At 50.5% G+C, this 20907-nt stretch overlaps 1 protein-coding gene across 2 annotated transcripts in view; it reads right to left on the bottom strand.

Annotated features, from left to right (window-relative positions):
- Positions 1 to 12678, bottom strand: part of ARHGEF25 (Rho guanine nucleotide exchange factor 25) — a 1011938-nt gene extending 999260 nt beyond the window's left edge. The window contains exon 1 of one of the 2 annotated variants that reach the window (XM_069653604.1): positions 12246 to 12678. In XM_069653604.1, the coding sequence (XP_069509705.1) occupies positions 12246 to 12341 (96 nt within the window). In that variant the 5' untranslated portion in view covers positions 12342 to 12678. Of the gene's footprint in view, positions 1 to 11223; positions 11245 to 12245 lie in introns of those variants that run through there. The other variant, XM_069653606.1, reaches the window with a different exon arrangement.
- Positions 12679 to 20907: the final 8229 nt, after the last annotated feature.

Genomic DNA, 20907 nt, shown 5'->3' with positions numbered 1-20907 from the left:
CTGACCAACCAAAATGCAAAGCAGTGTTACGTTTTATTTCAAATACTGCTACGTGTTACAAACCACTGCAGTCTTTCCGCAAAAAACAGTGTTACGAATCTGAGGATGTCATCCCTTCTCCCCAAGGGGGAAGCCTTTCCCATGGGGCCAGTGCTGTGCATCCACAGTACAATAATCCCCCTGGGGGTGGTGCACTGAGGGAGGATCACATGGGGAAGGAATTCCCCTATGGGATTGGTGATGCCCATCATCAGAGAATGTGGTATGACTCCTCCTCAATGCACTTAACCTCTTCTTCAACCCTAAACCACCCGTCCCCCTCTCTAGATATAGTTAACGTATTCTGTTTTCAAGTCAGTAAGAACAACGCACATGACTGAGAGACCAGAAAGTACGAAGTGTTATACATATAGTTTGGGAAATGGTACTGTGAAGAAGATGACCAGGAGTCAGACGATCACTCTGGAGAAGCAGAGTGAGCGGTCTAGCTTTTCACCACAACTGTTAGGTCCAAAGAAGTACAATAATCCCAGGCAGTGCTTTCAAAGTAGCTCCACTGGGACTGAGACGAGGGAGAGAGTTCCTCTGAGGAGGGGCAACGGGGGCCATGGAGGAAAGCAGCAGACGCAAGCACAAGGGAAGAGCACAGGGATGAGAGGGAGAACCCAAATATGGTATGCCCGCAGGGGACTACTAGTGTTCCCGTCAAGCAAGTCCTCCAGGTGTATCAGGCCCCAGCAAAGTGTGCAAAAGAGGGAACATGCAGCCAAGAAGCATTGGAGTGCTGCTGAGCCACTGCGACCCAGCTCGAAGCCCGAACTCTACCGGAGTCTCACAGAGGGACACAGCTGCCCGGGATCCAGTGTAACCTGTAAGGAGGAAGGAAACAGGTACGTGGGCTGTAGGGGAGGTGCAGGAGGTCTGGTGAAAGCCATGTGAGAAATACAACGTTGGAAGCAGAGAGTCTGGGACCTTGAAAGAGTTGTATACTTGGCAGGAGAGTGAACCAAAGGGATACAACAAAGGTGTGCAAGTGTGGGACCTGCACCCAAACAAGAGAACGAGAAGTAGAGGGTCTAGGACCCCAAGTGAGTTGTATACTCAGAGGAGAGTGAACCAAGGAAATACAGCTAAGCCATGTGAGTCTGGGACCTACACCCAAACCATAGAGTGAGAACAAGCGGGTCCGGGACCCTGAAGAAGTTGTATGCTTGGAAGGAGAGTGAACCAAGCAGATACATGCACCCACATGAGGAAAAGAGGGTCTGGGACCCTTTGAGAGACATTCAACGAGGAAACACTGGCTTGGCAGGAGAGTAAACCAATGACGTGTAAAGTATTGCGATAGTGCACTGTGCAAAGATGCTAGGATAAAAAAACACAAACACAAGACACATTACCTTGTCAACTGTCCAATGACATTTTATCTAAGAGAAAAGGGGCTTCAGGAGCCCCAAAGGAATGAGCATAACACAAGAGTCGTCTAGGGGAAAAGAGCACAACCCAAGCATTGAATCTTGTATTTTATTAACATTATTTTTGCATCCCCTTTTGTCACCAGAGAGACTGGGAACTTTTCTGTTGGTTGAAAACACAAGGAACTCTTTTGACTTTGAGAAGAGATCCTCCTTGCACTATTATTGTAGAGTGTTCGTGTTGGTGACAGAGGTGGGTTTTGGAGACGCGATAGTGCCAGACTTTTCAGTTTTGGACTTCCCGACAATATCACAAGTTTTCCTTGAGGTAGTGAAACCCCTCTTAGATTCAGGGACAGAGAGGCATTCTTCCACCCATTTAATAATAAATGAAAGTGTATACCCAAAATCATGCCACTCTTATGCCTGCTCCCTATATATGCACCCTTAAAGCAGTCCGGAATTCCAGTGCAAAGATTATCAGCAATGCAGCTATCCGTGTAAAATGAATACACTATCACACATCCATCCTCCGCCTTTTCTAAATCCTACCCTCTGAGACATTTTCAAGGTCCCCAGACCCCCATTTTAGAAAGCGCTTTCCACACGTGTGGGAAAGCACGCGAGACTAGACTGCTCCAATGTTGTCAACAGCAGACTATGTCTCACTGCTCTGTCTGCACGCTAATGGTTCCGTGTTGTAGATGCATAACTCTTAGATAAGATGATCAGAGCCGTGCATTCCTCCCATGCCAGACAGACTTGAAAAAGCTCTCGGAGCTGTCTCTTCCCTCACTTTTTCCTGTTACCATTTCACAGTCGCTGAGACTTTGGGCCTAATTCACAGAAGCGTTTTATAATAGCAAACCCCCATTGGAAAACGCTCTGTGAATAAGGGCCATTGAAAGCTAATGCATTTTCCATCATAGAATACTATTTTCAATGAATCCCAAAAAAGTATCAAAACCCAAAATTGTGCGATTATTTTTTTTTTTAAATGGGTTAGCATGATGAAAGCTTTTTTTTTTCATTCTCATCGCAGATTACTTCAACCAGACACTCTGCTCTTTTCCTTGTCTACTCTAGACTGAATTTTTCAAATGCTCTGTGTACTTGGGCCTTCCTGAGACAGGCATTTATTGTGGGCTCTGCAGGGGGTGGTGCCAGGGCAGAAATGATCACACTAGACACGCATAAGGATAGGATGCCACCCTGGCCACATTTTGTATTATATCACACATAAAGGTGGCAGTTAGTTAAGGTTCTATTCGTAGCTTCTAAGACAGAGGCCTACAGCTCACTAAATCTCCCTCACAGAAAGTCTCTCTACCCCTATCACAAAAGGTGATCTCGTCCTAGATGTGCCGCCTATCTAGGAAAGAGGAGAGACTTGCCCTAATCTGACTCACTACTTTCCCAATATTACTATTTCCATAAAAACCCACACTTGCGGGCGTGTGCTGTGGTTTATTTCTCCCCTTTTGTGTGTCCAGTAAAAAACAGATTATTGTGCATAAAGTGTCCTATTCCATTTTCTATCCTGGGCTTTCATTAATCTGAATGTCCTGGGGTTTCAGGAGATCGACCTGAATTCTTGTAGTCTACCGGTTTCAGCGAATTATGTTTTCATCTAGCCGCTTTCTTCAGGATCAAAAACGAAATAAACAACGTAAGGTTGTTTTTTTTCATAAAAGCAGAAGAGTGCAGAGTCTTCTTCAGTTTGGGTCGGACAGTGTTCAATTTCTTCTCTATTGTACCTATGGAGGGAGATTCAAGACCTAAGGGATATGTCACTTCCTATGCCCCACCCTGACTTCTCATATAGGGCTGTTATGAATTCAGTCTTTCTACCCACCATCAAACTTCCAGTGGTTTTTCAGAGAGCTCCTGCCGTGCAAGCGGTCAGCCTGTCTCTGGAAATGAGAAAGCCATAGGGGGCTTCTTTGATATGCACTAAACACCATTCCAGCTCAGTAGCCCCCCGGTAGCAAAAGCTCAGAGCCCACATGGTCCCCCTCCACCTGCCACAGGGGCATGGACCCACCGGTCTGTGACACCCCATCTGACCAAATGTCCTAACAACGTCTAGAAAGTTCAGGAGCAACAGTTCCGTCCCCATGTGGGACAGGTGAACCCTGTCATGATGAAAAGTCTCAGGGCCCCTCCACGGTCCGAAGATGCCCATGGCAGGCTGCCATCCGAGAAAGTTCATGGTTTAACTTTCGGCGTAAATGTTTAATGGGTGTGCAGGTCTGGGTTGCCTCCACTTAACCCCTGGAATGATTTGGGACTAGACCGGCAGTACCCCTGGGCAAAAACGTCAGAGCCAAGCCAACAGAGACAACACGCGTTCCTTCAGAGCCCGTCTACCCAACTGTACCAGGTTGTTGCCCCCCTACGTGCATCATAATCAAATCCAGGCGCGGAAGCCCCATCTTCCGGCATTGGGCTTCCAACACTGGGCGAAACATGGTTCACCTGCAGGACAACGTACCCAACCTAATGTATGTCGACGGCTGATGTGTCCAACAACACCCAGGGTGATCCTGCACTCTCTGCTCCATTTGTTTGAATGATTGACCAACTACCGAGACCACCAGCTGCGCCATCCGCTCCTATGCTTCTCCGCACTCCATTTATGGGGGATTTCCGTGCCCCAGCACCGCCAGCTGGGCCCCCACCAGCATCCATGGCCAGCATCCGCCACCAGAAACAGGTTTGAGGTGGCGCAGACAAGACGCCACCGGCCACTCCTACTCCTGTCTGTCCCCGGCCTGCCCAACCTGGCATCCCTGCAATACGTGGGTCTTTGCCTTTGAGTGCAAAGGGTCCAATAGGTAGCAGCTCGACTTCTCTGTTAGCTGGGCCTTCGTGACTTGTTTTTTAAGAATAAACTGTGATGTTTAATTTAATCTCGTAGAATGTATGCTTCCACAGACACACTCTAGTCTAGAGACTTCTATTTCACGTTGATGGTGGAAGATTTTTATACCAGGCGTCAAAGCTATGGAATTGTCTTCCATTATCTAGCAGGGCAGTTTGTGGCCATGTGAGAGTTCAAAAACGTAGTCAGACTTAGCTTTTCCCGGGAGGATAGCTCAGGGGCAACGCTTAGCAACACAGGCTCGAATCCCGGCCTTGTGCTTAGAAAACACATCCCCGGTATTAAGTGCATTATAAAAGAACCATTATAATATAATAATAACCTAATACGGTTCTGTTGTCTGTATTTCTGTGCGTTTTTGTTTTTTATAGCTCCAAGATGCCTTTGGGTAAAGTGTTGGATTTTATAAATATGCATAAATACAGTTTCAGGTTGGATAAACTGCATTTATTCTGGGAGGATCCAGAATAAAGTAAACTAGGATTGCCAAACTGGAAATATATTAACATTGTGCAAACTAGGAATGCATTGGGCTTGTGAAAAATCGGCATATATGCTGGGGTTGCCACACTGGGAGTTTAATTGAATTGGCAAAATTGTGATACACGCGGATTGGCAAAGCAGGAAAGTTGAGCTGTGGGAATATATTGGGAGTTTTCACACTGGAGTATGCATCATTTATCAAACCGGGAGCATAGTGAATGTGCCAACGTGGAATTATACTAGGAATTCTACTCTGGGATATATCGGCTCTGTGCACATGTAGGAGATGCCATCTGGAACTGCCTTTACCCAAGGCATCAGGTTCTTTCTGGAAAGCCAGCACAGTCTCCAGATGTGCACTGGTCTCACAATTGGACAAATACAATGATATGTGCACGTGTTAAGGGTTGTGAAATGGCCCCTCTTGCCCTTGTGTTCATTCTAGCGCTCACACTGGCGCAAAGGTTGTCATGGTATCAGGGCTGGGCCAGGCGACTAGTTCACAGGCAATTCCCCACTGGAAAACCCTCTGTGATGTAGGCCCTTACTCGTCGTTTTCAGGCTACAACTAGCCATCCCGCACAACGGCCCGGTGTGTGCCGCCGCGGTGCCCGTGCGAAGGCAGGAATTGTGTGGATGTCAGGGAACGACCAGGCGTGTGCTGTGGTTGCCACCATTGCTATCGCCATGCAAGTCCGGACATTCTGCCAGTGTGAAAGCAAGCCACATGCTGTTGCTTCTGTGGCACTGCCGCCGCCACACGTCCAGCCACCGGTGCTATACCAGGACCGGTGCCTGCTGGGGCATTGGCTCAGGGCTACGAGCACAGCATATCTGAGGGGAGAGAAACCCTGTCAGGGGCCCGCTGGGAACTCTCCTGGGCCCGCCCCCGCCAGCCTGCAAGCCAGTAATAGGCCCTGGCTGGGAGCAGTGTCTACGCCGTAGGTTACACTGCAGGCTGTCGCCCACGGGGCACACTGGGCACACTGGCCTCCCATCTTCCCAGCTGCAGCCACAACAACTGGAATCTGCTTGGAGAGGGCAGCAAAGCCTGGGCAATGATGACTAGACTTAACTGCCAGTGTGGGAAAGCAGCGTGTAAGCGGAAACAGGAAATGATCTTCTAAGTGCTCGAAATGTAAACAAGCGCGCGTGTGCCAAGTGGGTACAAGCTGGAAGCAAGCAAGGAGTTGCCAGCCGAGCACCATGGGAACTGGCAATTATGTGCTCAGTGGAGTGTGCTGCAAACCCCAATGGCCTGCTAATTAGGCAGCATGTGTAAACTGTGCATGGTGTGCAGCTGGGTTCAAACACACATAATATGTGTTCATCCTAAAATGTGGAACCTTATTGTGACATTGGCACTTTGATTTAATTTGTGTTCTTCTAACTTCACAAGTACCTAGCTCTGAACTAAGTGACAAAAGATGGCACATTCCATTTCGTTTGCCAACGATATCAGCACATAACTTGCTCCCACTACCTACCCATAAGCGTCTGCAACCTGTAGCTCTTCAGATGTTTTGGACTACAACTCCCATGGTCTCCTACTATGATTATGCTGCCTCCACCGCCAAGAGTTGTAGTTCAAGACATCTGGAGAGCCGTGGCGGTGCTGGGGTGGGGAATGGGGGGCCCGGCCCCCTCTGAAATCCTGGGACCCCCTTCTGCCCCCCTACTTCATCTGGGCTGCTCTCTCTGCACTGTCTGAGCCCTGCACCTTGTTGATTGGAGCCTCATTCACCCGTGACTGCCGTCTCTCCCCCTATGAAAGAACAGAGGTTGTCAGTGAGGCTGCGCCTCGCTGACGGCAGTGTCACGCTTTATGAGACTGAGGCTGTCAGTGCCAGCTCTGTATCTCACAGACTGCACTCACTCACAGTGAGAACACGGAGTAGCAGTACGTTCACGGAACTGATATCTCACTAACTGCAGGCAGTGGCATCGCTAGGGTGGAGTCTGGGTTGAGGGGCGGCGGTGCCAGGTCTCACGTTGCTCTGTGTCAACAGAGCATTTCAATGTGAGCCATTAAGCACTGATGGGGGGGGGTGTAGGGGGGCTATTTGCAGGGACATGTGTACCTTTAGAATGGGAATGGGAGGGAGTGATCAGAAGTGAGAAGGATGCATAATGTTGCACGCTTTCTGAAATTACTATGGCTTTAAAACCCAAGGGGTATTTGTTAGGCTACATTAATCTACATGATGCTATTGTGACTGTGCATGCAGAATGGGGAGAATAAAACTAAAGCCTCGTATTGCTCAACATATTTCTCTGACAATGTATATAGTGTATAGTTAGTTTACTATGAAAGGCTAGTTTATTATGTGATGTGTTTTGCTTCCAAGGCATTGCTATAAATAAAGGATTATTCAAGCACATGAAATGCAAAGCAAAACCTTAATAAAAAATCTATATCAACTAAACCTGGGAAGATGTTGCTTAAATTGCCCACATCCCGGTTTCACCATTTAACCAAAGTGTGTGATCCTGGGCAAATCATTTAATCACACTGTGTCTTATCTGCAGCTCTGTAAGTGATTCACTTCATAGCTTATGTTAATATATCATTCTGTTATTTTAAAAAACGGCAAGTGACTATAGACTTGCTCCATATATAATAGTGTAATTTGGGTATTTTGCACCACAAAGTTATTTGCCGACTTGGCTTACTTATGGCAACTTATTCTAAAGTCACTTCCATGGTGCCGCAGAGTAGCAAAGACTGATGATGCTTCTTGCAATGTCCATTTCCGTGAAGTAATTTCTGTTGGTGCAATCCATATGCAAGTTAGGAGACGTGCATGTATTTTGCCCCCACAGTGCATGGGCAGAGCTCTAATACATGAGTTTCCGGCATCTGTTACCAAAAAAGTAAAATGGGGCAGAGGTGGGCTGTTTGGGGGCACAAATGAGATCATATGGAATTAGGCGCACTACATTCGGGGGGAAAGTAGCAGGACTTTTCTCGTGGTTTACCGCCCCCCCCCCTTGCAATGCTGGCAACTCCCCTGCCCCCTACCTGGGCTACTCTCTCTGCAGTGCTTCCTATGGTCTGCCCGCAAGGCGCACACACAGGGCCGCCATACACAGGGCTGTAATGCTGCCTCCAGGGTCGGCTATGGGCACGGCAAATGCAGTGAAGAACACACCATAAAGGTGCCCACTGGACAGCAGCACAGGGGTGAGGGTCAGCAGTCGGGGTCCAGGGCTTGCACACGCATGCACAGCTAGCTGAAAAGGCAAGTCCTGCCCACTGCCCTACCTGAGGTAGTGAGTGCACAGTGAAAAAATAGCCCAATTTGAATTTCAACAATCGGGCTGGCCCACCCGTTAATTGTTGACATTCAGATTGGGGTCTTGGCGGGTAGATCGCCCGTGACAAGGGTGTCCCGTCCGATCGCCCAGCTTTGGGGGTTCAGTGTTTTTTCTGCTGGCCTTCTTGCCCCAGCCGTCACTTGCGCATTTGCAAGGTCTTTGCTCAGCCTGTTTACTTTCTTCTGGACTGAAAGGGAGACACTGCCCTCCAAACATCTGAGTGGCAGAAGACACTGCTTTAAAGGATCATATCTTGCTGCTGATTGACCGCTGTTATAGAACGCATACTGACACACACTGTGCTCCTCTAGTTCACATGCCCGCTCTGGATATTGTCAGTGCTCTTGCTACCTTTGCACTATTAAATGTCCACACAAAGACACAGCTGAGAAAGGAACACACAGACCAATTGCGATCTGCACAGACCTTCCACAAAAGCACCCGCAGCCAGATGCGAGATGCACAAAAAAGGCAGTGCGAGCCGTGGGTATTAATGACACACTTTTGAAAGACCCCCTACAGCAGATGCGATCAGAACGCAAAATGGACGCTGCATCTTTCCAAAGTGCATAAAATGGCAGGTGTCCATTACCAGCCAATGACCACAGGCAACATCTGAATGAATTGCCCGTGAAGGCCCGAAACTAAGAGTGAACTTAACTGCTGCTGGGCGATATACCACATTTTGGAGACATACCGATATATATTTTCAATATCACAATATCGTTAACATCCAGATATATGTATATATACCGCAGAATTGCTTGCTGTATAAATGCAGGATTTTTACCTCCCCCGGCCACTAGGAACTACTTTGCCCGCGTCAATTTGGGAAAAGCATACACATTGTCCTTTTATAGGCTCCCCATCCCCTACTTTTGTCTATGGCCCCCTTCTGCCCCCCTAAGTTTGATTCCTGGAGATGCCACTGCTGGAGAGCCAAAGAGGTCTCACCCTGAAGTAATGTAGTGGGTTTACTACTGACTAGTAGCCCCCCCACACCCCCTCTTGAAGCAGTGCCCGCGCAGGCAAGGCGACGCAAAGAAGCAACATGTTTTGTTTTGATTTATTTCATCACATAGAGCCCAAAGTTTCACCTGCCTCTGAAACCTTCTTCATTCGAGATTTTAAAAAAGCTACGTTGCGCTATAACACGCCCCTGTGTGTACTCACTGGAAAACTGTATATTAAAGTGTAATATCTAAGTATAGATGATATAAATGTCCCAGCAATGTCGAGCTGTATGTCAATAATCCGTTGGTTAAGCAAAAGAGACGAATCACGTTTAACCTGTGCAATGTCGGCACATGTATCCGTTTTATGAACCCGATATAAATATAGTAAACTCGAAACCTATGACAGCTCCGGTTCCCAGCGGGGCGCGTGTACCCGCTACCCGGGATAAAGGCGGCCAGGCTGCCGAGCCAGTCACGCATTGTCGCAGGCGAAGCAGCCAGCAGGTGGACACGCCCACTCGACCAATCCTACACACAAAAGCGTTTCACAGTCAGACCAACGTGCAGGCTTCGCCAATCCGCTGGGACCTCGAGGCGGGGCTGCGTGTAGAAATAACTGCACTGGACCTCAAGCTGGCCTGGCGCCTCTCACACATGCTGTTTGATCGTGTGTACACATATTTACCGGAGCAATGCAATGTAACACATGATAGCACAGTTACTCCATGTCCGTTGTGTAGTTCACCCGTTCAGTGTATTGCTCTGCAAACTGGTGCAGCACCTAGAAGCGTGTTATGTTGGTAAACTGTTTTGCGCAATAAATGCTTGTACAACAACTACTAGTAGTCCTGGGTTTCCAATAGGAAAAACTAAACTACCAGTGCCAGCTGGTAAGAAAAGAAGTAGGACTTCTTGCGCTACTCACATCTGGCCGGAGACAACTTCATATCTCTGGCGCTGTGATTGAATCTGCCCAAGATCACACTGGGTGTCAGCCTTGTCATTTTAAAGCAAGCAATGCAATTACCAGATTACAAAGGGGAACACATATGGAATCTTCGCAATGTGGGCATGGGATCATTTAAGCCTTCTGCCTAGGACGAGTGGTAACGAGGGAATAATGCCGGCCACGGCATGTATTAAAGGGTTTGAATACATAATTACTCGATGCACGTGCCATGGATGGAGGTCGGGGAGCTAAAAGGCCCGATCCCAATTGGGTCGCAAAGAAAATCAACTATCGTTGTCCCTAGGACACCACCAGCTAATAACGAGAGCTGGAAGGCGGCTCAGTGGGTTAGAACAGTTTCTTTGTCCATTGAAAACCGCTTTTGTGAATCAGTACTCCCCCCTACCCCTCCAGTGTTATTTACTGCTCCAAAGTGAACAGTGAACCCCCCTCACCCCAACCCCTCCCTCACTCCCACGCCTGTCCCTCTCGTGGACAGTATTCTGGTGTGAGGAAGCTCCAGCCCGGGCCCTACACTGGTGCTTATGGACTGCATCGCGACTGGCTGTGTAACTTTCAACATTCCAACGCATGTGTTCATAATATTTAATTAATAAATACGGCGCCTGCCAGGGAGCCGGGGGCAGGGGGGTGGCATGCATTGAAATCCCTCTGGAAACAAGGGGCTTCCACTTTCCCTTTAAATGGGCTAGTCATAGTGGGGGCAAGCCGACCAGAGTCATCAGATTACAGGGGAAAGTACTGCAAAAGCAGTCGACATTTGGGAAGACGTTGCAAACTGCTGGATTGGAGGCGGCGCCCCACAGTGACCCCTCCCCACCCAGGGAAAGCAGTGCAGGGGTGCAGAGATGGCTAGGACCAGGCCCCCGGGACTCGCCAGGGTCTGTTGTGTAGCATTCCCCGAGGAATACAATGCCAATTCCTGTGTGCATTGTATACCATTCTGGCATTTTGTGTAGCATTCTGGCATTGTATTCCTCGGGGATTCTCATGGAAGACCTGATGCCACGCTGTGTGATCTTTGGCAGCTCGCGTGCTTTGTTGCCTGTTGTCTGCAGGCATGTCACGTTGCATTGTGTCAAGCTGAGTAGCACAATCAGTCCCTATTTTCTGTTTCTTGTAACGCTCTAGCTATAGATAATGGAGAAGCAAAACTACAGGCCCCAGAATGCAATAGGTATGTTTCCTCTGTCAAACCTGCATCTATTCTGAAGCATCCTCCGGTACTTCGGGCAACGTGATGAACACCAGCTCGAGTTCAGCATCCTCTAAGCACTCCTATCAATGCCAGTCTTAGCGTTGGCACCCCCTTAGTAACACAGCCAACGTCAGGATTGGAATAGGCATCACGAAACACATGTTAACAATCACAGCAATGAATGTGGGCCTCACGAAGAGAAATGTCAATGGGGGCCTTAGTATATAACGATCAGCAATGCCAGGCTTAGTGTGGGCATCACAGGAACGCAATTACCAATGGCAGCAATTAGCGTGGGCATCCCACCATTCGAAATGCCAGTGTCAATCCTCAGTTTACTATTGCCAACGACACGGTTAGTTTGCCCATCGCCAGGTTACTATTAACCATGCCAACCCTATCGCGGGCATACAATGGGAATGATTATGAATGCCACCCTTAGTTTGCCATTCCTAGATTACTTTTGGCAATGGCAGTCCCAGTTTGCCTATCCCCAGGTGACCACTAACAGAGTCAGTCAGCCTTAGCGGGCGCATGCCAGGAGCAAGACTATCAATGCCAACCATGTGGTATGGGCAACTCCTGTCAATTCCAGCCTTAACATGAACATCCCATGAGGGTGATCGGCAATGCCAGCCTTAGTGTGTCCATCTCCAGGGTACTGGCAACAATGCCAGCCTTCGCGAGGGCACCCCATTAGCAGGTCTATGGATGCCAACCTTGGGGTGTCCATCTACTGTCAATGCCAGCCTTAACATGAACATCCCACGAGGGTGATCGGGTCTGCCAGCTTGCGTGTGTCCATCCCCAGGTTACTGGCAACAATGCCAGCCTTCGCGAGGGTACCCCATTAGCAGGACTATGGAGGCCAACCTTGGGGTGCCCATCGCCCGTCTATTATTAACAATGCCAGTGTGTGAAGTTCTTCGTGGGGCATCGTCTTCGATTCCCCTTGCACCCACTAACGCCCTTGTCGTAGATGCCATCGACCAGACCAGCATGCAAGCGTCCTGGCACTCACCCACTCGTGACTTGGGAGGCCGAAAGAGCTGAGGATGTCGGCCATGGCGCCCAGCATCTGGTCCGTCCTCCCGGGGGGCTTCTGAGGAGCCTTCATCGTCGAGTCACCCGAGGGGTCGCCCAGCTTCCCCCGGCCGTATCCAGGCCCAACGACCCCCTCAATAGTGCACCTCTGGGGCACCCATCGTGCCCTGGACTCCACAGGAAAGAAGGGGCGGCGCCTCGGGGCGCTCCAAGATTTCTCCAAGAAGAGAGCTCCAGCTGGGACCCGGCCGGCGTGCCTCTGCTCCCAGGGTAAGCACGGCTGGCTCTGGGGCGGGAAGAGGCAGGGCACGGGGCAGAGCCAGGCGTGCCCAAGAGAAATACATTGACAGTGGCGATGGGCCGGGCCCACATGCGACGCCTTTCAAACTTTCCACATCACATAATACGCCCTCCTGTATCTTTCCAAACTCGCAAACTCTCGCCCCGATTGGCCTCCAATCTGACAAGAGCCATATGCTCTGCACGAACTACCGTAACTCGGGAGTATGAGCCGCAGGCGCCCAGCGGCCGCAGACCGAAAAAGGCCAGATGGAGGGTGCGAGACGGGGACAGAGCCAGACATCGGAGCTGCCACCGGAGCGCGAACCAGGAGCTGTGGCAGACAACAGTGCATGGTGCCAGAGGAAAGAGCGTGAGGCAGGAGCGGTGCAGACAACAGTGCATGCACAAGAGCATCCAATGAGAATGGTGCCAGAGGAAAGAGCGTGAGGCAAGAGTGTTGCAGACAACAGTGCATGCACAAGAGCATGCAGTGAGAATGGTGCCAGAGGAAAGAGCATGAGGCAAGAGCGGTGCCAGACAATAACGCATGCACAAGAGCATCCAATGAGAATGGTGCCAGAGGAAAGAGCGTGAGCCAAGACCGGTGCCAGATAATAGCGCATGCACAAGAGCCTGAGGTGAGAATGGTGCAAGAGGAAAGAGCGCGAGGTGCAGACAACAGTGCATGCACAAGAGCATGCAGTGAGAATGGTGCAAGAGGAAAGAGTGCGAGGCAAGAGCGGTGCCAGACAATAGCACATGCACAAGAGTATGAGGTGAGAATGGTGCCAGAGGAAAGAGCGTGAGGTAAGAGCGGTGCCAGACAATATTGCATGCACAAGAGCATGAGGTGAGAATGGTGCCAGAGGAAAGAGTGCAAGTCAGGAGCTGTGGCAGACAATAGTGCATGCACAAGAGCATGCAGTTAGAATGGTGCCGAAGGAAAGAGCGTGAGGCAAGAGTGCAGCCAGACAATAGTGCATGCACAAGAGCATGAAGGTGAGAATGGTGCCAGAGGAAAGAGCGTGAGCCAAGAGCAGTGCCAGACAATAGCGCATGCACAAGAGCATAAAGGTGAGAATGGTGCCAGAGGACAGAGCATGAGGCAAGAGCGGTGCCAGACAATAGTGCATGCACAAGAGCATGCAGTGAGAATGGTGCAAGAGGAAAGAGTGCGAGGCAAGAGCGGTGCCAGACAATAGCGCATGCACAAGAGCATGAGGTGAGAATGGTGCCAGAGGAAAGAGCGTGAGCCAAGACCGGTGCCAGATAATAGCGCATGCACAAGAGCCTGAGGTGAGAATGGTGCAAGAGGAAAGAGCGTGAGGCAAGAGCGGTGCAGACAACAGTGCATGCACAAGAGCATCCAATGAGAATAGTGTAAGAGGAAAGAGCGCGAGGCAAGAGCAGTGCCAGACAATAGCGCATGCACAACAGCATCAGGTGAGAATGGTGCCAGAGGAAAGAGGATGAGGCAAGAGCGGTGCCAGACAATAGCGCATGCACAAGAGCATGAGGTGAGAATGGTGCCAGAGGAAAGAGCATGAGCCAAGAGCGGTGCCAGACAATACTGCATGCACAAGAGCATGAGGTGAGAATGGTGCAAGAGGAAAGAGCGTGAGCCAAGAGCGGTGCCAGACAATACTGCATGCACAAGAGCATGAGGTGAGAATGGTGCCAGAGGAAAGAGCCTGAGCCAAGAGCGGTGCAGACAACAGTGCATGCACAAGAGCATGAGGTGAGAATGGTGCAAAAGGAAAGAGCGTGAGGCAAGAGCGGTGCAGACAACAGTGCATGCACAAGAGCATCCAATGAGAATAGTGTAAGAGGAAAGAGCGCGAGGCAAGAGCAGTGCCAGACAATAGCGCATGCACAACAGCATCAGGTGAGAATGGTGCCAGAGGAAAGAGGATGAGGCAAGAGCGGTGCCAGACAATAGCGCATGCACAAGAGCATGAGGTGAGAATGGTGCCAGAGGAAAGAGCGTGAGCCAAGAGCGCTGCCAGACAATACTGCATGCACAAGAGCATGAGGTGAGAATGGTGCCAGAGGAAAGAGCCTGAGCCAAGAGCGGTGCCAGACAATACTGCATGCACAAGAGCATGAGGTGAGAATGGTGCAAGAGGAAAGAGCGTGAGGCAAGAGCGGTGCAGACAACAGTGCATGCACAAGAGCATCCAATGAGAATAGTGTAAGAGGAAAGAGCGCGAGGCAAGAGCAGTGCCAGACAATAGCGCATGCACAACAGCATCAGGTGAGAATGGTGCCAGAGGAAAGAGGATGAGGCAAGAGCGGTGCCAGACAATAGCGCATGCACAAGAGCATGAGGTGAGAATGGTGCCAGAGGAAAGAGCATGAGCCAAGAGCGGTGCCAGACAATACTGCATGCACAAGAGCATGAGGTGAGAATGGTGCCAGAGGAAAGAGCCTGAGCCAAGAGCGGTGCCAGACAATACTGCATGCACAAGAGCATGAGGTGAGAATGGTGCCAGAGGAAAGAGCCTGAGCCAAGAGCGGTGCAGACAACAGTGCATGCACAAGAGCATGAGGTGAGAATGGTGCAAAAGGAAAGAGCGTGAGGCAAGAGCGGTGCAGACAACAGTGCATGCACAAGAGCATGCAGTGAGAATGGTGCAAGAGGAAAGAGCGCGAGGCAAGAGCGGTGCAGACAACAGTGCATGCACAAGAGCATGCAGTGAGAATGGTGCAAGAGGAAAGAGTGCGAGGCAAGAGCAGTACCAGACAATAGTAAATGCACAACAGCATCAGGTGAGAATGGTGCCAGAGGAAAGAGGATGAGGCAAGAGCGGTGCCAGACAATAGCGCATGCACAAGAGCATCCAATGAGAAAGGTGCCAGAGGAAAGAGCGTGAGGCAAGAGCGGTGCCAGACAATAGCATATGCACAAGAGCATGAGGTGAGAATGGTGCCAGAGGAAAGAGCGTGAGCCAAGAGCGGTGCCAGACAATAGCGCATGCACAAGAGCATGAAGGTGAGAATGGTGCCAGAGGAAAGAGCGTGAGGCAAGAGCGGTGCCAGACAATAGTGCATGCACAAGATTAGGAGGTAAGAATGGTGCAAGAGGAAAGAGCGTGAGTCAGGAGCTGTGTCAGACAATAGTGCATGCACAAGAGCATGCAGTTAGAATGGTGCCGAAGGAAAGAGCGTGAGGCAAGAGTGCAGCCAGACAATAGCGCATGCACAAGAACATGAGGCGAGAATGGTGCCGGATGAAAAAGCGCGAGGAAGGAAAAGTGCCAGACATCGGAGCTGGCACCAGAGCGTGAGGCAAGAGTGGTGCCAACCAACAGTGCATGCACAAGAGCATGCAGTGAGAATGGTGCCGAAGAAAAGAGCGTGAGGCAAGAGCAGTGCCAGACGATAACGCATGCACAAGAGCATGAGGTGAGAATGTGCCCGTATGAAAGAGCGTGAGGCAGGAAAAGTGCCAGACATCGAAGCTTGCACCAGAGTGAGGCAAGAGCGGTGCCAGACAATGGCGCATGCACCAAAGCATGTGGCGGGAATGGTACCGGAGGAAAATGGCGTGAGGAAGAAACAGTGGCAGACATCGGAGCTGGTTCCAGAGCGTGGCGACATGCATTAGCGCACGAGCCGAACAGTGTTCCAGGCAGTGGTACATTCACCGGAGCCAGAGGAAAGAGCGAGGCGAGAACTGCGCCAGACATTAGCGAATGCACCAGAGCGCGAGGCGAGAAAGTGCCATACACAAGAGCAGGCACCAGAGCGTGAGGCAAACACTATCTCATGTACCAGCACGCGGTGAGCATGGTGCCGAAGGAAAGAGCGCGAGGCAGGGACAGTGGCAGACACTTGGCCTGGCACCAGAGCGCGAGGCTTGCGCTGTGACTGGCGTTCGCGCATGAACCAGGGCGCGAGGCGACCATTGCGCCAGACATCAGAACCGACTCCACAGCGTGACGCCAGAACTGTGCCAAACGTTAGTGCATGCCCTGGGCTGTGAGATGAGACCAGTGCCAGGCATTCACCTAGTCATGCATCAGAGCGTGAGGCGAGAAGGTTGCCAGACATTAGCAAATGCACCATAGCATGAGGCGTGGACAGTGTCAGACATCAAAGCAGATACCAGAGCACGAGGCAAAACAGCTGGAACATTTTAGCGAATGCACCAGACAGTGAGGCGAGAACAGCCCCAGACATCGGAGCAGGCATAGGAGCATGAGGTGAACATGGCCCAAACACTTGCAATGACGAGAGCAGCGCCAGACATTAGCGAAGCCAGTAGAGCATAAGGCGAGGCCAATCACAGAATACAGAGCAGGCACCAGAGCATGAGGTGGCAACAGTGCCAGACAACAGCTCATGTATCAGAGCCTGAGGCAGGAACTGTGCCAGACATTAGCTCATGTATCAGAGCCTGAGGCAGGAACTGTGCCAAACATTAGCTCATGTACCAGAGCCTGAGGCAGGAACTGTGCCAGACATGAGCTCATGTACCAGAGCCTGAGGCAGGAACTGTGCCAGACATTAGCTCATGTATCAGAGCCTGAGGCAGGAACTGTGCCAGACATTAGCTCATGTATCAGAGCCTGAGGCAGGAACTGTGCCAGACATGAGCTCATGTACCAGAGCCTGAGGCAGGAACTGTGCCAGTCATTAGCTCATGTATCAGATCCTGAGGCAGGAACTGTGCCAGACATGAGCTCATGTACCAGAGCCTGAGGCGGGAAACATGCCAGACATTAACTCATGTATCAGAGGCAAGAACAGTGGCATACATTAGCTCATGTATCAGAGTCAGAGGCAGGAACTGTGCCAGACATTGACTCATGTATCATAGCCTGAGGCGGGAACTGTGCCAGACATGATCTCATGTATCAGAGCCTGAGGCAGGAACTGTGCCAGACATTACCACATGTATCAGAGCCTGAGGCAGGAACTGTGCCAGACATGAGCTCATGTACGGGAGCCTGAGGCAGGAACTGTGCCAGACATTAGCTCATGTATCAGAGCCTGAGGTAGGTACTGTGCCAGGCATGAGCTCATTTACCGGAGCCTGAGGCAGGAACTGTGCCAGACATTAGCTCATGTATCAGAGCCTGAGGCAGGAACTGTGCCAGACATGAGCTCATGTACCAGAGCCTGAGGCGGGAAACGTGCCAGACATTAACTCATGTATCAGAGGCAAGAACAGTGTCATACATTAGCTCATGTATCAGAGTCAGAGGTAGGAACTGTGCCAGACATTAGCTCATGTACCAGAGCCTGAGGCAGGAACTGTGCCAGACATTCGCCCTGTATCAGAGCCTGAGGCAGGAACTGTGCCAGACATGAGCACATGTACCAGAGCCTGAGGCAGGAACTGTGCCAGACATGAGCTCATGTATCAGAGCCTGAGGCAGGAACTGTGCCAGACATGAGCTCATGTACCAGAGCCTGAGGTGGGAAAAGTTCCAGACATTAACTCATGTATCAGAGGCAAGAACAGTGGCATACATCAGGTCCTGTATCAGAGTCAGAGGCAGGAACTGTGCCAGACATTAACTCATGTATCAGAGCCTGAGGCGGGAACTGTGCCAAACATGAGCTCATGTATCAGAGCCTGAGGCAGGAACTGTGCCAGACATTACCTCATGTACCAGAGCCTGAGGCGGGAAAAGTGCCAGACATTAACTCATGTATCAGAGGCAAGAACAGTGTCATACATTGGCTCATGTATCAGAGTCAGAGGCAAGAACTGTGCCAGACATTAGCTCATGTAACAGAGCCTGAGGTGGAACCTGTGCCAGACATTACCTCATGCATCAGAGCTTGAGGTGGGACCTGTGGCAGACATTAGCTCATATACCAGAGCCTAAGGTGGAAAAACTGCCTGACATTAGCTCATGTATCAGAGCCTGAGGTAGGGACTGTGCCAGACATGAGCTCATGTACCAGAGCCTGAGGCGGGAAACGTGCCAGACATTAACTCATGTATCAGAGGCAAGAACAGTGTCATACATTAGCTCATGTACCAGAGTCAGAGGCAGGAACTGTGCCAGACATTAGCTCATGTACCAGAGCCTGAGACAGGAACTGTGCCAGACATTCGCCCCTGTATCAGAGCCTGAGGCAGGAACTGTGCCAGACACGAGCACATGTACCAGAGCCTGAGGCAGGAACTGTGCCAGACATGAGCTCATGTATCAGAGCCTGAGGCAGGAACTGTGCCAGACATGAGCTCATGTACCAGAGCCTGAGGTGGGAAAAGTTCCAGACATTAATTCATGTATCAGAGGCAAGAACAGTGGCATACGTCAGGACCTGTATCAGAGTCAGAGGCAGGAACTGTGCCAGACATTAACTCATGTATCAGAGCCTGAGGCGGGAACTGTGCCAGACATGAGCTCATGTATCAGAGCCTGAGGCAGGAACTGTGCCAGACATTACCTCATGTATCAGAGCCTGAGGCAGGAACTGTGCCAAACATGAGCTCATGTATCAGAGCCTGAGGCAGGAACTGTGCCAGACATTACCTCATGTATCAGAGCCTGAGGCAGGAAATGTGCCAGACATGAGCTCATGTACCAGAGCCTGAGGTGGGAAAAGTTCCAGACATTAACTCATGTATCAGAGGCAAGAACAGTGGCATATATCAGGTCCTGTATCAGAGTCAGAGGCAGGAACTGTGCCAGACATTAACTCATGTATCAGAGCCTGAGGCGGGAACTGTGCCAAACATGAGCTCATGTATCAGAGCCTGAGGCAGGAACTGTGCCAGACATTACCTCATGTATCAGAGCCTGAGGCAGGAACTGTGCCAGACATGAGCTCATGTACCAGAGCCTGAGGCGGGAAAAGTGCCAGACATTAACTCATGTATCAGAGGCAAGAACAGTGTCATACATTGGCTCATGTATCAGAGTCAGAGGCAAGAACTGTGCCAGACATTAGCTCATGTAACAGAGCCTGAGGTGGAACCTGTGCCAGACATTACCTCATGCATCAGAGCTTGAGGTGGGACCTGTGGCAGACATTAGCTCATATACCAGAGCCTAAGGTGGAAAAACTGCCTGACATTAGCTCATGTATCAGAGCCTGAGGTAGGGACTGTGCCAGACATGAGCTCATGTACCAGAGCCTGAGGCGGGAAACGTGCCAGACATTAACTCATGTATCAGAGGCAAGAACAGTGTCATACATTAGCTCATGTATCAGAGTCAGAGGCAGGAACTGTGCCAGACATTAGCTCATGTACCAGAGCCTGAGGCAGGAACTGTGCCAGACATTCGCCCCTGTATCAGAGCCTGAGGCAGGAACTGTGCCAGACACGAGCACATGTACCAGAGCCTGAGGCAGGAACTGTGCCAGACATGAGCTCATGTATCAGAGCCTGAGGCAGGAACTGTGCCAGACATGAGCTCATGTACCAGAGCCTGAGGTGGGAAAAGTTCCAGACATTAACTCATGTATCAGAGGCAAGAACAGTGGCATACATCAGGTCCTGTATCAGAGTCAGAGGCAGGAACTGTGCCAGACATTAACTCATGTATCAGAGCCTGAGGCGGGAACTGTGCCAGACATGAGCTCATGTATCAGAGCCTGAGGCAGGAACTGTGCCAGACATTACCTCATATATCAGAGCCTGAGGCAGGAACTGTGCCAGACATGAGCTCATGTACCAGAGCCTGAGGCAGGAAAAGTGCCAGACATTAACTCATGTATCAGAGGCAAGAACAGTGTCATACATTGGCTCATGTATCAGAGTCAGAGGCAAGAACTGTGCCAGACATTAGCTCATGTAACAGAGCCTGAGTTGCAACCTGTGCCAGACATTACCTCATGCATAAGAGCTTGAGGTGGGACCTGTGGCAGACATTAGCTCATATACCAGAGCCTAAGGTGGAAAAACTGCCTGACATTAGCTCATGTATCAGAGCCTGAGGTAGGGACTGTGCCAGACATGAGCTCATGTACCAGAGCCTGAGGCGGGAAACGTGCCAGACATTAACTCATGTATCAGAGGCAAGAACAGTGTCATACATTAGCTCATGTACCAGAGTCAGAGGCAGGAACTGTGCCAGACATTAGCTCATGTACCAGAGCCTGAGGCAGGAACTGTGCCAGACATTCGCCCCTGTATCAGAGCCTGAGGCAGGAACTGTGCCAGACACGAGCACATGTACCAGAGCCTGAGGCAGGAACTGTGCCAGACATGAGCTCATGTATCAGAGCCTGAGGCAGGAACTGTGCCAGACATGAGCTCATGTACCAGAGCCTGAGGTGGGAAAAGTTCCAGACATTAATTCATGTATCAGAGGCAAGAACAGTGGCATACATCAGGACCTGTATCAGAGTCAGAGGCAGGAACTGTGCCAGACATTAACTCATGTATC

The sequence above is a fragment of the Ambystoma mexicanum genome, chromosome 3q, assembly GCF_040938575.1.
Source record: "Ambystoma mexicanum isolate Mex_15411 chromosome 3q, UKY_AmexF1_1, whole genome shotgun sequence".
Taxonomy (NCBI): domain Eukaryota; kingdom Metazoa; phylum Chordata; class Amphibia; order Caudata; family Ambystomatidae; genus Ambystoma; species Ambystoma mexicanum.
Note: the sequence above shows the minus strand (reverse complement) of the source record. Positions and strands in the feature narration are given on the sequence as shown.